This window comes from Anas platyrhynchos, chromosome 8 (genome assembly GCF_047663525.1).
Source record: "Anas platyrhynchos isolate ZD024472 breed Pekin duck chromosome 8, IASCAAS_PekinDuck_T2T, whole genome shotgun sequence".
Lineage (NCBI taxonomy): Eukaryota > Metazoa > Chordata > Aves > Anseriformes > Anatidae > Anas > Anas platyrhynchos.
In genome coordinates, this window is record NC_092594.1 from 24,395,013 (window position 1) to 24,410,712 (window position 15,700).

Below are 15,700 nucleotides of genomic sequence, written 5' to 3' on the forward strand. Positions count from 1 at the left end.
AATTATGTTGTTTAATTACACATTTGGAGTAATATATTACCTGCTGCTATACAAAATGAAGATTGGCGTTTTCTTTCTGTCCAACTGCCACATGGAGTAACTTCAGCACAAATTGCCGTAGTGCAGAACAAACAGCTCTGGTGCCATTGGGACTCTTCCCACTCCTCAGTGATGGTCTGATGGCAGTGGTCAGTCTTCAGTGCCAGCATTTCCTCAAAAGTATCATTAAGATAAAACGATCTTTTTCCTAACAGATGCATGCCTTGATCCATGTGAATTAACGGTTGTATATGCAGAACTGGGGAAGGGTTGCTGCTAGCACATGCCTCCTTCCCAGCAGTCAGTATGAAGCCTGGAAGGATGTTTCCTATCACCAAGTTTGCTAAACCAAAGGCCTTCAAAATCTCTTCCATCCTCCAAAGTGCAGGAAATGGAGTAGAGTGAAGGCATCAAGTTGTGGCTGGCTGTCAGAGGCGCATCTGAAATACTTCTCTCTTCCACCAAGTTTCTGAAATCTGGACTTCTTCCACAGAACCCATGTCTGTGTTTTACAGTTACTGGGATTTTGCTGAGGTAAACTGGACTCAATAGAGATGATGTTGCCAAAAATGAGGGATCTGTTCATGTCACCGAAGTATCTGGAAAGATCTGAAAAGAGGGTTTTATTTCTTGGAAAATGTAGCCCTTTTTTGCTTGACCCAGTTTCCTCTGGAGTCTGCTCTGACAAACGTGGTGTGCTAAGACCTGGGAATGCTTGCTCCACGGGACCTACCCAGGCTTTCACAGGAAGTCTGCTTACAATCAGCTCATACTGCCTCAGCTACCCAGTGAGCTGAAGACCCCTGCCTCCCTCCCACCACCAAAAAAAAAAAAAACAAACAAAAAAAAAAAAAAAAAAAAAAAAAAAACCAACAAACACAACACCCCAAAGCTCAACCTATAGACTATTAAGCTTAAGGAAATCACTTTGTAAATAATGCTGCTTCAAGAATAATGCCAAACTTCTGGAAATATCTGAGGATGTTCATCCAATTTTTAATGTATATTTAAACTATAAAATGCAGGCTACAATTCTTTGTAAAGAAGTCAGATATTGATTTATTTTTTTATTAAAACCTGTTTCTTTCAAATTCTCCAGCAGGTAAATAAGTGCTGTTTTATTACATATGTAACCTTAAAATCATTGTAAGTTAGCTCTTACAGGGAAAATACTTCCCTTTGGAAAAGAGCAGCTAGCTTACATGTGTTGGGCAATCAATTTAAAGCAAAGCTAAACATCTGATAACCATAAATGCCATATTTTTTTGGTAAGCACATTCTAATGCCTTAAATACTTAGGGACAGAAAAGTGCTCCCCAAACTATGAAGTAAAAGAAGAACAAATTATAGAACTTCTATGCATTTTTCTTCTTACTGGTTTTAGGGAGGTCTACATTTCAGACTGCAGAGGTCTGTCTCAGCTGGATCATTTCAGAAAGCTTTGTACTGCCCCAGAAGTTTCTGAAGGGAGATGAAAACCATATTGTTGTGCCTATGTTTGAAAATGGGGACTAAGTTAAGGTTTGGCATCTCCTGCTTCTGCAAAATTACCTAAAGTCTGGTATTAAGATGTATCATTGTGCCAGTCTGATAGCTCTTGCCTTTCCACTAAAATTCAGGCAGGTTGTGAGCCTTTGAAAATGTAGCAGTTCCCTTGTGTCCAGGAGAGACTTCGCAGCTTCCACCACTGCTCTCCCTGGAAGTCACAGGGTGCAATGCTGGTTTGTCTTGAGAGAAACCTGAGCACCAGAAAAAGCTGGAACCCTGTGAAAAATCATTCACAATCCTGCAAGAACTCCAGTGTGCACCGCCAGACTGCAGGCAATAGTTAATGCTAGTACTTTGACTTACAGTTGAGGAGTCCAAAGCTTGTAACAAGGATCACTTACTAAACCTTTGTGTGAGTTTGGGTCAACACAGTGCAGTTACTTGCATCATCTGTTGTTCAACTCTTTTGATGATTTTTAAGACAACACCACATAATTAAACCACCATGAGGCTTCACCACTGTCTAATAAGAATAAGCCAGGCACATCTGGCTTAACAATTTGTTTTAGATCCAAGCAAAAAAAAATCTCATCTTTCAGATGTATTCATCTCTTTTTTTTTTTTGTATTATTTTTTATTTTTAATCAGTGCTTATTGTTTGGTTCGGTTTTACTCCAAGAACAGTCTCTACTGTGGAATGACTGGGGACAGAGGGAAAGGGGAAGCGTTGCTCTGAAATCATGCTGTGCCTGGTGAAAGTCCCTTGCTGTAACAGTAGTTCTTGTTTGCATATCTAATCAATTTTAAATAACTGAAGAACAGGATTAAAACCTTCATCTCTAAAAATAAGGTGATGAAAATAGGCTATTAAAAATACCACACTATATTGGTGGTACAGCTGCAAAGGATTTAAAGAAATTAATTATACTACTACTATAAAAATATCAGCATTGAAGTTGGTGCCAATGTATTTTGGTCTAGGATTCCACATGTTCAGCTGTCTGGTATTTTCAGAAAAAGTGACGTACTTTAAGTCCCTTTCTGTATAGAAAACTTTCCTGCCATTATACATGCCTCATCTAGAACTCTCACTTTGGAAATTAAATATCCGTGACGCAAAAATACCAAGTCCTACTTAAAAATACTTTTGGCTTGCTTCTTTGATCCAGAGGTTCCAAGAAAGTAATTCACAGTTTTTCCCTTTACTGGAAGTTAAAGAGTACAGGAGAAGTCTGATACTGACATACCTGTACCAAAAAAAAAAAAAAAAAGTGCAATTTCCATTGATAATGTTAGTATCTACTGAGTCTGGAAACTCCTGTTTTAATGAACATCATCAACAAATACTGTCAAATTTAAATTACTCCATTGCTCTGCATGATTTAGATAGGCTTTGTAATAAGAGACTCAAAAACCATTGAAGAGAATTGGTGAGAAGTTGGAGGAAACTTTCTGATGTAGCAGATCAATGGGAGAGCATTGTGAGAAGGTTTTCTGAAGTGAGAACAAGTTCCCTTATTCCAAGACAGAGATTTAATGTGGTTTTAACTACCACTCATCATGAGTAAGTGGAGGAGTGAATCTTCTGTAACCTGTCCTTAATGTTGCCAGAAGCTAATTTTGCAGAAACAGGCCAAAAGCATGTTTCAGCCCTGTTCCTCTAGTGAGAGCTGGAAGCAAAGATGGACAAGTCCTTTCTAGGACTAACGAACTGAGGATTGAAGCATCTTCCGCAGTTGCTGAGAAAAGAATGGGAAAGTCTTTGAAAAAGGACTGGCCTAACGCAGATTTCTTTGTGGCTTGGGAGCGAAATACTTCTCAGATGACTGCGCTGTTTCTTCCAGATGTGTGAGCAATTTTTAGTGCTGCTGAGATTTTGCTAGCAGGCTGTGAAAGCCCTATCAGTGTGGGCACTTTCACTTCAAATGAGTTCCATTTTCATTCTTCTACAGAGTGGTTTTCAGGAAATAACTGCAGATTTTATCCTACAGAAAGATGTCCTATACGATGCTAGTTCTTTTGTCCCTTTCTTCTTATGCAGAAGGGTGCCAGTGAGCTCTACCAAGGATGCCAAGCATCCTTGGGTGACACAAATGAGTTTCATATAGAACTATCAGAGTTTTCCTGTTATTTATTTATTTATTTTCAAAAATAGGTTTTTACATCCCTTTATGGATGGAGATGAGGCAGGTTCATACAGTGACAGAGGACTGGGACCCTTTAGGAAAGGCTTCTCCATGGGAATGCTCCTGGAGCCCTGCTGAGAGAGCCCTGTGGTGCAGGAGACCCCACCAAGGTTGCTAAATGCCTGTGGTGGGAGGTCACAGCCACCACCCCAGTGGGAGCACCCACTGAGGTCTGTCTTGCTCTCTGTCTCAGCACATGCCTGTAGAGTTTGTGATTTGGTCCTGGGCATTCCAACTCTCAGCCATATTTATGAATGTCACCTACAAGTAGCTTCTCAGCTCCATGAGTACCCAGAAATACCTCATGTCAAAGACATCTTTCTGCCCGTGAGAGTGGGTATCTCCGCTTCCTTCCTGGATCGCAAAACACACCATTAATGATGGGACAAAGGTTAACTAAAAATGAAAATCATAGGGTTTTCTTCTCCTCTGGTTTTTCTTTCATTAGCTGCTCTTGGGCTTCAAAGCCTTTCTGTGAGATGGAAACTTACTGTGCTTCTCTCTTGGCAGTTTGGCCTGTTTGGTAATTGGAGTCTTCTTGTCTGGTGAACCATTCCCATGGTTCCTATGTTGCACTCGTTCTTGCTCTCGTACTTTCCATTCACTTATTACTTTCAGACTAGCTGCTTCTCAGGCTTCTCTCTTCCTTTAATATTTTCTTGTGTGTTTGGCTAGGCTTCTCCACATTCTTGGTATGGCATATGATGTGCCATCACTGGAACAACACATCACAGATTTTCAGCTGCTGGGTGTGGGTTTGCTTCTCCAGCACAGTTTGCTTCAGTTGCACATTTCAGCTTTCCCTAAAAGGCTCTTTAACTCTGTTAAGGTGAGTTTCTGCCATAGGTGTGGCTTATTAAAATGGGTGATACCAGGTCTCACAAACAATTGCAAGTATCTTGGCTTCATTTAGACACCTTTCCCAGCTGGAGTCGCTGGAGCCTTGTGGTCTGGAGCCTGTACTATGTCTTGCAGTTCACTGGGGCTCTCTTCTCTTTCTCGTTCCTGGCTGGATACATTCCCTTGTTTGCTTTAACTAAGCAACTTGAAGAAACTCACTGCTCTGTATGGTCATTTGTAGTTTGGCATTTTTGTCAGTCCTGACTATTGCATGCTTTTATTTTATCTCAGTTTTATTTATTTATTTTGCTCTGTGCCAGGATCTCTGAACTTTAGTCCTCTGAACTCACAGCATCTCTTTTCTTCTCTTAGCCCCTTCCCCTCACAGTGTTTTGTGTTGGTCTTGTAAGGTAGAAAAATCCTCTCCACTTATAATTCTTTGGAATGTAAATTTAATTATTTCTCTATGGCAGAAATTTTGCTAGTAGAAAATTAAAAGTGATAGAATTCATGTAAGAAGTCATCAAGAACCATGTTCTTCAAAGGCATTTCCAGATTTGGCATATTCAGAACTGGAAAACATTGTTTCTCACTAATTCCTTCTATCAGAAGATAATAGGCATAACTAGAGAGAGAAGGTCATTACAACTTCTTTCACATTCTGCAAAGACAAATGGTTTCAGACCACTTTTCCTTTTTCTTTGATTTTAGGCATTTTTGTCAAAGACATGCTGTAATCCTTTCCATTTCTTGTAATTCTTAATCACATTTGATAGCTCGGTAACTTTCTTTAACCAGAGTACTGTGTTAAACATTTTTTGGCTGCCACAGAGAGAATTCTAAATAAATATTTTGCTGAACTATGTTCCAACAGTTTTGGTACATAGCCTAACACCATATATTGTGGTGTGCAGGGAAAATCAGTCGCCAGTGGGAACTCAATAATGGTGTAGATCTTCTGCCAAAAAATCCTAATTCTGGGACCGGACCAGGAAAGTTGTATGGGTCCCATTCTGCTCCTACCAAAGTCAAAGGTAAAGCTTATTGAGTGCAATGGGATAAGACTCAGAGTCCAACTCCAAGCCCTTACATTCCCATTTCACACATTTTCCTTCAAATTCTTATTCCTTTATTTCTTGATTTTTAGGCTCTGGAAATATACTTACTATTGCTTTCTCCTGTACTTATTTTGGAAGGAGAATTCCAGATAGGACCCTTTTTCCTTGCCTCTTACACCACTTAAGAACCGCTCCTGTTATGTGCCTTGCAGTGGGGCTGGAACTCAGCAGCTGTAATCTGGAGTGACAGATGAGCAAGTTAGTTCATGAAAGGAGGAAAAAACTGATGGAAAATGAGAAAACAAACAGAGCTTGCAATCAAATCAGAAAGGCCAGAAGTGGTGCATTGAAAGAACTAATTTTGTCTTTCAGTAATCTTACTTGGAGAGATAAGAGAAATCAAGGACAGGACAGGCTGTAGTCAAGCAGGAGAGAGCAGACATGGAAAAACGGGATCGCAGGACATTTACCATAGGAAACGAAACTCCAGCATCACTGTGTTGGAATGAGAGCTAACACATTTGGAGCTTGAATGTGTCTTTCAGTGTCTGTAAGTATACAGATGACTAAATATAGCTCTGGAAATAAACACAAGTAATCTGATAGCTTTAAACATGGTAGGCTTTGTGTATTAGGCTGTAAAAACACTTGGAAGAAGTGTAAGATTAAGACTGATGCTGACTTTTGGCATGAAACTTTGAAGAGAGCTGGCGCAGATCTAACACGCAAGGTGATGGGCTACGAGGTGGGGGCTGCTGGACTGTTTCCAGCAGTGCCACGCACTCGTGGAAATGTTTTCCTCATGCTTTTTGATTTGCTTTCTTTGTCTGCATTTGATGGTGCTCATTGCTTCTAGAAGCTAGAAGCTTCAGAGGCTCTGAATGGTGTTAATGCCAAAGGAAAGCAACTGAGCTGCGGAGTAGCATTACTCACTTTACAGAAAGAGGCTCAAGACATGGGCTGGGGGCACAAGGACCTGCCCTCACGTGGCCCCAACCTGCTGGTGCACGCTTGGCTCTGCAGCGTGTGGGCTGCATGTGGCAAGGAAACGGGAGGGCACAAGTAGCCCTGGCCCATGCCTCCCATGTCCTGATGGGCCCCTGGACTCCGTACAAGAAGGCAGCCAAGGACCCTGCCCAAGTAGCCTGAATACAGGGCTCGAACCCATAGCACAGGCTTTAACAAGGACATAAAGAAAAAAGCGTCAAGCAGGAGTCAAGTGTCCTACTTGTGAACTTAATTTTGTCATTCTGCATATAGAAAACTGAACAACTGGTGTTAATTTTTAAACCTTATATTGCTTTAAGTCACTGCATAGTCAGGGTCAGCAAGCTTTATTTATACCCTGCACACACAACTGGCGAGAAGCTCAAGTTGTGCCATCCTTGGCACAAGCACTGCAGGAAGGGGTGATCTTGGCACATGATGTCCCCACTCCACCTCATCTTGTGCTGCAGGACGGCTCTTGGACCTGTCAGTGCACACTGAAATGAGGGCAGGATTCACCCAGGAAGCCACTCAAGTGTGGTTGAAACTAGAAAGAAATACTGGCAAAGACTTGATTGCAGCAGCATCTAATACATCTGGGCAGGAACAAAGTTTCCTCAGTGAACAAATACATTTTCATGTTCTCCTGTCACTTATTTTTAAGGCAAGGTATGTAGACAGGAAGGCAAAATGTTGTCAGTTTTCTCCTTCAGCTTTCAATATGCAAAGGAAATCAGAAATCCCAGGGTAGTCAGTGAGACGATGAACATTCTGGGTGATTCAAGTTGTTGAAAATGAATTTGTGTGAAACTAAACACTGAAACATTAAGGTCAGTTCTCCGGGAGTAATTTATCCCCTGTAACTTTGTATTCTGATATACTCAAGAAAAAGTCAATGGTCTAGGTTTGCCCTTGGATGCCTTGGACCTTTTTTTTTCCCCTATTTTTATGCCTATTCCCAGCTCCTTGGACCATGCAGAGGAGGTCTTTTCAGCTGAGTGGAGCATCCTCAGTGACAACAATACACAATCCTCATCTTGAGCAACTTTTGTTGTGCTTTAGCAATGTTTTTCTGCACATTCAGTTTTATTTCATGTCACCTTTCTCCATACCTACAGCTTGAAGATCTTTGCTGCAAGTCTGATGTAAAATCTTTGTGAAATTACACTCAGAAAGAGCCAAATACCACAATCCTAACTCATGTAAAATTTCTGCTTAGGTCAATGGAAGTTTTGCTCAAGTGAGGCTGCAGGATTTGACCGCGAGTTTGCAGCGTGGTGTGTATTGCAACATCTCGTATCGTCTAACTTTACCTTGTGTGTCTTGAGGGACAGCTTGCATCAAGATGTCTTATGGTTAAAAAGTTGTGCTAGACTGTTCCTGGGATGAGGTAGGAGAACTGCAGATGACAGTTAAGACCTCTGTGTCTTTAGGAAGAGACAGGGAAGGGAGTCATATTTCTTTTGGCATCCCCGTGCTTCTAAATTACATCTGCTCTTCAACCATTTTCCAGAGGGAGGACTGCAGGACCCCACTCCCTTTCCACCCGAGAAGCAGAAACCTGCCGCACGCTCAGCTTTTCCCCCCTCACACCGCATCACCGCCCCAATCCCCGCGTTTTGACCCAACCTGCGCCTTCCAGCCCCGGTCCCCACCTGGAGCCCGGCGGGCAGCGCCTAGCGGCATCACCTGCTGGGGTTTTGGGGTTGGGGTTGGGGCCGGCCCGCCCCAGGGCCGTGTTTGCTGATGTAATCTCCCGGCAGCGGGCGGTGAAATCCAACACCGCGGCGGGTGCCGTGGCGGGCGGCGGCAGCACCGGACTCCGGCAGCCGCGGGGCTTCCCCGCGCCCCCTGCACCGCCCCCGGCCCCGCCGCGCCCCCTCCGGCTCCCGGCCCTGTCCCTGTCCCGGCCCCCGCGCCCCCCCCCCCCGCGGGCCGTGCGCGGAGCTCGGCGGAGAGCTCGGGGCTGCCGGGGTTTGATGGGCAGGACCTGAGGCTCCGGCGGCGCGGCGCTCGGCTCCGGCTTTCCCTCGGACCTCCGCTGCCCGGACAAATGCATACAAATGCATTTGGGAGCCCAGAGGACAAGGCGAGGACGCATCTCTCCCGCGGCACCAACGTAAGCGGGAGCGCGGGCAGGGGACGGGGTGGGATGGGGGCTCGCCTCTGCTCTGCTCCCAACTCGGGGGGTTTCCCGAGCTGCCAGTCCTAACCCGGCGAGGTGCTCGCTTTCCCCTCAGGTAGCTGAGGGGGTCCCGGTGCTCTGTAGTTCTCCCCTGTCCAGCCCTGAGGGGTGTGCGGTCGAGGAACGGTGTCCCCCGTCCCCAGGTTGGAGTGGGGCGCTTGGGGGACAGCGTGTCCCTGCATCCGCAGGTGACCTGGTTGCATGTCCCCCCCCTTACTGAGCGTCTATTGAAGAGCAGCAAGCAAAACCTGCAAGGCTTAACGCTTAACAGCTGAGACTGCTCCCTCTGTAACGTGTATCACCAGGTGAGGTGCCCTGCATTTACGTGCTTCTGCAAGAGGCTTACATGTTTCTAGAGTACAGTCGACTGCGGTGTGAAGGTAGAGCTCGTCTCTCCTCCGTGGTTTGCCTAAATGCAGACTAAGCAAGATGATCATGAACTTTTGATGGTTGAAATGACATTATGGTAACAGTATGTGTCTTCTTTGTAAAGTGCTTATTTTATTCAGGTAGTGGCTAGAACGAGGTTTACTGCGAGGTCTGGGTGGGAAGGGGAAGGATTTGTTTCGTGTTGTAGTGAGGATTGTGCTGCTGGCATGTTACCTGGGTCTGCCTGAGCGGTGATCAGCAGCTACGTGGCTGCCCGAAGGTGGTCTGAGTGGCTGTGTCTGTGGAACTTCTGAGCACAAGTTAAAAACAGTGGTGTTTTTTTCATATTTGTGAGGGGGTATTGCTGATGGAAAAAAAACTGAATTACTGTAAAGTAACACAGATGCAGTTTACCCGAGTACAAAATCTGTATTGCTGAGATAGAATTGTAGTAGATACAATATATGTTCTGAAGCTACATGGACAGTTTATCTTATTTACCTGAATCTCTTGAGAGAAAGCAACCCGGGTGCTTGCCTGTGTTAAGAAACCAGATTTATTTTTTTTTTTTTTTTTGCCAGAGGATCAGGTTTCTTTAGCGTTTCTCAAGCCAGTCAGTCCCTTTCAACTTAAACCACGTTTTTGTGGAAACGCCATTAGGTCAGACCTGCTACTTCAATAGGATTGTCTCTGCAGGTTAAATACATAAAACTCCTAAAGCTGCATGATGCCTGAGTCTGACACAGTTTGCTGACAGAATATTTCATTTTAAAACATGAGCAACCTTGTATTCCCCTTGTCTCTTGCAAGCAGTGAGCTGTAGGATCTTTGAAGAGTGATCTACAAAATACACAGAGACAGTCCTAGAAAGACAAGCATGTTTCACAGGACTGGGAATCCAAGATGTGTACTTATGCCTTGATACAGAGGGAAACTTACTGTCCTCTGTCCAGACAAGAGCTAATATAAGGGATAAAGTACACGCTCATAATAACAGTTCTAAAATCCTATTTTCTCATTCATTTTTCTGCTTTTAGAAATGCTAACACAGTTGGTTGTTCTGGATGTGCTAGGTTGTCGTCATAAGCCACATGCTGTCCCGAGAGCAATGGGGCCACCGGACAGGGAGTTTCTTTCCTCCCACCACAGCCCTGTTGTAGGACTCATCTTAGGCCACTGCTCCTCAGGAAGGAAGAGCAATGCATTTTTTGATCCTATTCCTCTCGCCTTTTCTTCCATCTCTTGCTTCTTCCCTTCTATAAAGTTGTGAGCCTGCTGCAAGGTTTTCAGGAGTCTCACTCTTGCTGGTTACCAGGTGCATGGTGAGTGAAAAGTGTGCAACGCTCACCATGCACCAGGCTGTGGAGGCTGCCATGTCCCTGCCAGCCACACCGGCTGCGGGCCTCAGAACCCAGGAGCAGCACCATCCCTGCCACCTTGTCTCATGATAGTGGCAAAGAAAGATGTCTGTCTTCTCAGATATTGAAATAGGTGGTCTTTAACTGCTTGGGGTCATTGGGAGGCATGGCGTGACTCTGTCCGGAAGGTTCTATCGCCATTCCCCAGAAAACCCTCGGGGTTTTACTTGAGTGCCTTATTTGCCTTCTGCTTTTGAGAGGTCAGAGAGGCTGTGGTGGGCAGGAGCTTGGCGACTCATTGTTCCTCTTACTTGGTGTGGAGACAAGGCTCGTAGGAAACTCTAAGACGTCTGTGTGGGAGGCACAGGGATGTGCTAGGGCTGCCTGGCTTGAGGAGAGCAGTGTGAAAAACAGATACAGTACTTTCAGGATGAGAAAAAACTGGAAGAAAGGAAGGAAATGACACTAGTGCCCATCAGTGAGGGAGCCATGACTGCACTTGCTGTGAGATTTGACTTAAAAAGTTATATTTATGGATACTTAGATGCTCAGGTAGGTCCAAGTATGAACAACTTTGCCAGTGCGAAGCCACGTGGAGGGATGCACCATCAGGAGATAGAAGACAACTGCAACACCAGCCTAAGCACCACTGGAGCCGACAGAGACGGCGTTGTGCTGACTGGAGTTGTAGACTGCCAACAGCAGGGCCATCTGGAGAGGATAATCCAAATATCCTGATATACTACTGTGTGCTGGGTCTTCCCGGTGTTTAAACACTTGCGTAAGATTTCCAAGGGGGCGGGCTCTTGGTTTGAGTGGAATGAGGGGGTGCACAGTCTGTGTTTGCCCAGGTGGTTTTTAGGGGAAGGGTGTTATGGGGACAGCTGCTGGGTGGAAGTCCACATACGCAGCATGCACTCAAAGATGTACATGATACTCTTTCAACTTCTGTGATGGACACAAACTGGGCTATTGTCTTCAGAGGAGACCTAAAACAGCAGTGCGTGTGGGTTCACTGAAGAATGCAGGGTTGAATGCAGCCCTCAGGTTTAGTATGTACTGTGTCTGTGCTGGTTACACTGGGATCAGGTTTTCTAGCCTTCTTTAACAGCCAGCTAGTGGTCTTCCTTCCTTCAAATCTGAGGTTTAAGAAACTGTCAGGGAATGAAGAGGATGCCGTTATGCTACGCTGCAATGCACTGACCAAACCCAAGCTCTGTATGCTGCTGAATAATCTTCAAATGTGGAATTTTGCATTGTTGCTTGCCACGACTTGCTTTGAAGCTTATCAGTTTCCTCAGCTGTCTGTCATCCTGAATGGAAAAAAAACAAACATAGTCACTGTCCACACATAGGAAGAGACAAACAGCCACAAGATCTTAGAGATAAACAGAAAGATAAGCTCTATTTTAAGTGGTGGAATAGCTCAACCACGTTTGGTAGTTCCTTCCTGCAAGCAATTATGTAGTTTCCATCAGCTTGTGCTTCCATATAAAACAGGAGAGAGGATGCAAAGGTAGGAGAAGGGGAGGAAGCTCAAAAGATAATTGGACTCTAGGACAGGACGTTGCGAAGGGGCATTGCTGTTCCAATACGGAACAGCTTCAGGCTCATTGTGTGTTGTTAAAAGGGGGAATAATGATCAACATTTGAGTCAGTCAGAGAGATTGATCTTCCTGCCGTGCACTTCTGTATTTTTCTGTTGTCATGTCCCAACAGGGCAAGTCTCCCCGAGAGCTAAGGCACGTGGACTGGGGCTGAGCTTCTGTGCCTTGCACACTGCTTAGTTCATTCCTGCAGCTATGGCAGAAGACGGGTTCAGCTGCGTATGCGTTATGCAGCAGGGAACCTGGTCTCTGTGTGTGAGGATAGGGGCTGACAACTGGGTGCTTTTCTGCTTCTAATGCCAGCAGTAGTGATCTTGACCAAGAAGGGAGGTTTTGAACGAACAGGTTCTCTTCAAAAGATAGAATTTCCTTTTTTCATCTTCCATCTTTGGCCATGGAGGAGGCTGCATTGTACAACTTCAATTTAGTTTGCACATGGTTTCATTTACAAAAATGTGTACTTGTTGTGGAAAAAGGTAGAAGGAAGAATAACTTTTCCCATGCATTAGGGACCTCCAGACCTATGGTGTTGTCTGTGGTCCCTGTTTTTACTCTTAGCTGATTGCTCATCTGTTCTTAACATTAGCTGGAGTGCACTGTGTAAGCCAGACATTTGTCTTTACTTCTCACTTAATGTTTCTGTATATCCAATTACATCTGTGTAATTTACAGCCCTGGGAGCATTTCAGAATTTCTTGCCTTCCTATAACATTTGCTGGGAGGTGACAGGGGAAGATACCTGACACTCAGCTTGTCCCTGGCTGACTTTGTGGAAGAGGTTGTTGTAATGTTAACGAGTGATCTTTTCACTTTGGGCAGGGTTCTCTGAGTGCCCTGGCTTTGGATTTCAGTTAATTAAAATGTTTCATGTTATTTTTAATTGGAAATCCATTTTGTGTCCATGAAAGATAGGAAAACAGAAGAAAATTTCAAAGAAAAAAAAAGTTATGGCTGATACGGTGCAATACTTGGACTTCCTTGCTAACACAGCTGTCTACTGTCCACCTCCAAGGCTTTTTTTCATTGACCTTCTTACTAGATGCAAGATGAAACACTGTGACACAGAAACTGTTTACTCGTGAAATTACACCAGAACTTGAATTCTGGTCTTCAGAGTTGAAAAAAAAAAATGAAGTGTGAGCCCAGTAACTGACCTGTTGTCTGGATAACAGGCAATATTAACTCTTTTGCAGAAGCAGCAGAACTGGTGCAGTAGAAGTTTTGTAACTAGCAGGAGAAGGACTGAAGAGAAGAATAGCTAGGGACTGCAGTGGTTAATTTTAAAGTGTGCCCTAACAAGCATATAGGGATTTGTGAGGCATAGGCTTTCCCCCCCACCCTTTCTGTGATCAGAACCAGAGCAGTGATGGTTATTGCCAAATAATCTACACAACCTGGAGAGTGGGTGGTGATGGAGAGCATGCTTCTTCCGATTGTCTCTTGAACCGGAGCACCTGTAAGGTGGTAACTGGTTGGGCCTGTAATGCTTCCTTTCTTCTTCTGGCACTTGCTGCAGGTGTTTCTCCTTGTAGCAGGCAGGGGAACACTCAGTTGGTGGCAGGCGAGTGCCAGCAAGGGCGGCTGGGCGGGGGGCAGTGGCTGAGACCCGCCTGCTGCTTGGGCTGGAGCGCAGGGGGTGCACCAGGAGAGACTTGGCTCTGACAGCCTCACGGTAAAGCTGCCTGAGTGGAAAAGGGTAAGTACTCAAACCCACCCTCTCCTAGGTCAATGAGCTTTGACTCTATTTCTCTGAGGAAACGATGATAACAGATTTTTGCTCTGTGATTTCTGGAATGTTTGAATTGCAAACACTTGAAAGAAATATTAAGACTTTCACTAAATACTGCTTTATAGAGGTAAATCATAGCACAATTTATTTTCATTGAAGCGTTACTTCCTGGCTTATGTATACATTATCCTCTGTGCTGAAGGTAACCTGGCAGCGAACACTTGGGGGAAGAAACTTGTCTGCCATTACTGTTTGAACTGTACACTCCTCTACAAAGGCATGAGGATTTCTTCCTGCACTTTCTTGACATGCAAACCTGACTAACTGGCAAGATTAATTTGTACTAAGTTACAGGTGTTTAGTTGCAGTTTTATTACTTTCAAATGCTTTCTGTTTACTCCAGATGCTTAAGCACTCTGGTGTGGTCCAGCAAACCCTTTCTGTGGATCTCATTCATTGATTTTTCTTGATATTAAACATATGTTAGTGAGCAAGAGGGTTGAGCTGAGAGTTGAGCTTGAGGTGACTGCTCAGCATCACTTTGTAGAAATATTTCTTCCCACTGCTAAATTGGTATACGTCGCTATTATTGTTACGTAAAATTGTGTATGTGCCTGGATATCTAACATTAACAGAAAAGATTTCTCAGTTATTATAGGATTTAGTCACTGGTAAGAAGATTATGATTAGGTGCTAATCTGGCTAATTTGTGAATTAGTTGGAAAATAGACTATTTCCAACCCACAGATTCAGCATTAATGGTATCTTTGTTTAATGTGAACCTCAGGTTCATCATCTGTATTGATCTTCCTTGTTTTTTTTTTTTGTTTGTTTTGTTTTGTTTTGTTTTTACCATCAGCAAGACCAGAGTGTTATTAATATTCTATCAGATCATGAAGTTTTAAGTCAAAATGTGATGGGATTTTTTACTTTGAAGAGCGTATCTTGTTTCTAATATGATAAAACTTTATCATACAGGAAGAAAAGTGACACAACACTTTAATTTATGGTACACGATGTGATATGGTGATGAGACATTATAGGTACACTGGGACAAAAGTATGTAGTAGGCATTAACTTGTCACTTGTGTGTTTTTTTTTAATTTCTTTACGGTAACTTTTTTTTCCAGGAAGAAATTTACTACGTAGCAGCATTCATATTTGAGGGCTGCCACAAGAAAATATAAAACAGATGCAGTTATATTATTAATAAAAGCCATTGTGAAATGTATGTGCTATATATGAGAGCATCCATGGTCCTTGATATCTGTGCGAAACGCATTCTCAGCATCAGTGGAAAGTTGTAGGATGTGAGGGCAAGCTTGAAGGTTTTGATCCAGGACTTGCTGAAATCAGTAGTATCCCAACATGGGTTTTGGATGTCGAATCAAGTTCCTAATTCCTTGGAGTATGAACCTTTGCACGTTTTCCTAAAACTTTACATATTTTCTCACATGTTCTTTTCTTTCTTCCCTTTTTAGGAAGCCCTTCCTCCTTTGTATTGCAATATGTATAGCTGCGAGTGTTGCGCAAGCACCAAAACAAGGTGAGAACACTTTCTTATACCAGGAAGCTTAGACGGTTACTAGATCAAGAGAGTAAATGTCTACTAGTGACCCTAGGTTCAGTTCCTTATGATGACTTAAATAGCAGCAGCAGCATGATGAGAGCAAAAGTTTAAAGTAATCAGTTTGGAAAAGATGACCTTTTGAAAATTACTCAGACTTTCTGTCCATGAAATTGCTTACATATTTAAGCAGACTATTCGTAAAAGAGAAGTCTTGTACAGAGAAAAGGCTTTGATTGTGTCTTCACTGCAAGTGGGTGTCCTTGGGGGTGGCAAGCAATGACTGA

The 15,700-nt window shown here is 43.7% G+C and overlaps 1 protein-coding gene and 1 long non-coding RNA gene across 7 annotated transcripts in view; one reads left to right on the top strand and one right to left on the bottom strand.

Moving 5' to 3' along the window:
* The window catches only part of COL24A1 (collagen type XXIV alpha 1 chain), a 150,412-nt gene that overhangs the window by 9,286 nt on the left and 125,426 nt on the right, over positions 1 to 15,700 (top strand). For 4 of the 6 annotated variants that reach the window (XR_003498782.2, XM_027463007.2, XM_027463008.2 and 1 more), the window contains exon 2: positions 15,328 to 15,392. Coding sequence is in view for 5 of the 6 variants with exons in the window: in XM_027463007.2 (XP_027318808.2) it covers positions 15,328 to 15,392 (65 nt within the window). In the remaining variant the exon portion in view is untranslated. Of the gene's footprint in view, positions 1 to 8,436; positions 8,718 to 15,327; positions 15,393 to 15,700 lie in introns of those variants that run through there. The other 2 variants (XM_027463010.3, XM_027463012.3) reach the window with 1 other exon arrangement.
* LOC119717608 (uncharacterized) lies at positions 209 to 8,450 on the bottom strand. Its single transcript, XR_005267445.2, has 3 exons — positions 8,254 to 8,450; positions 5,720 to 5,849; positions 209 to 648 (listed from the first exon to the last, which is right to left on the bottom strand). It is a non-coding gene; the product is annotated as an uncharacterized lncRNA (long non-coding RNA).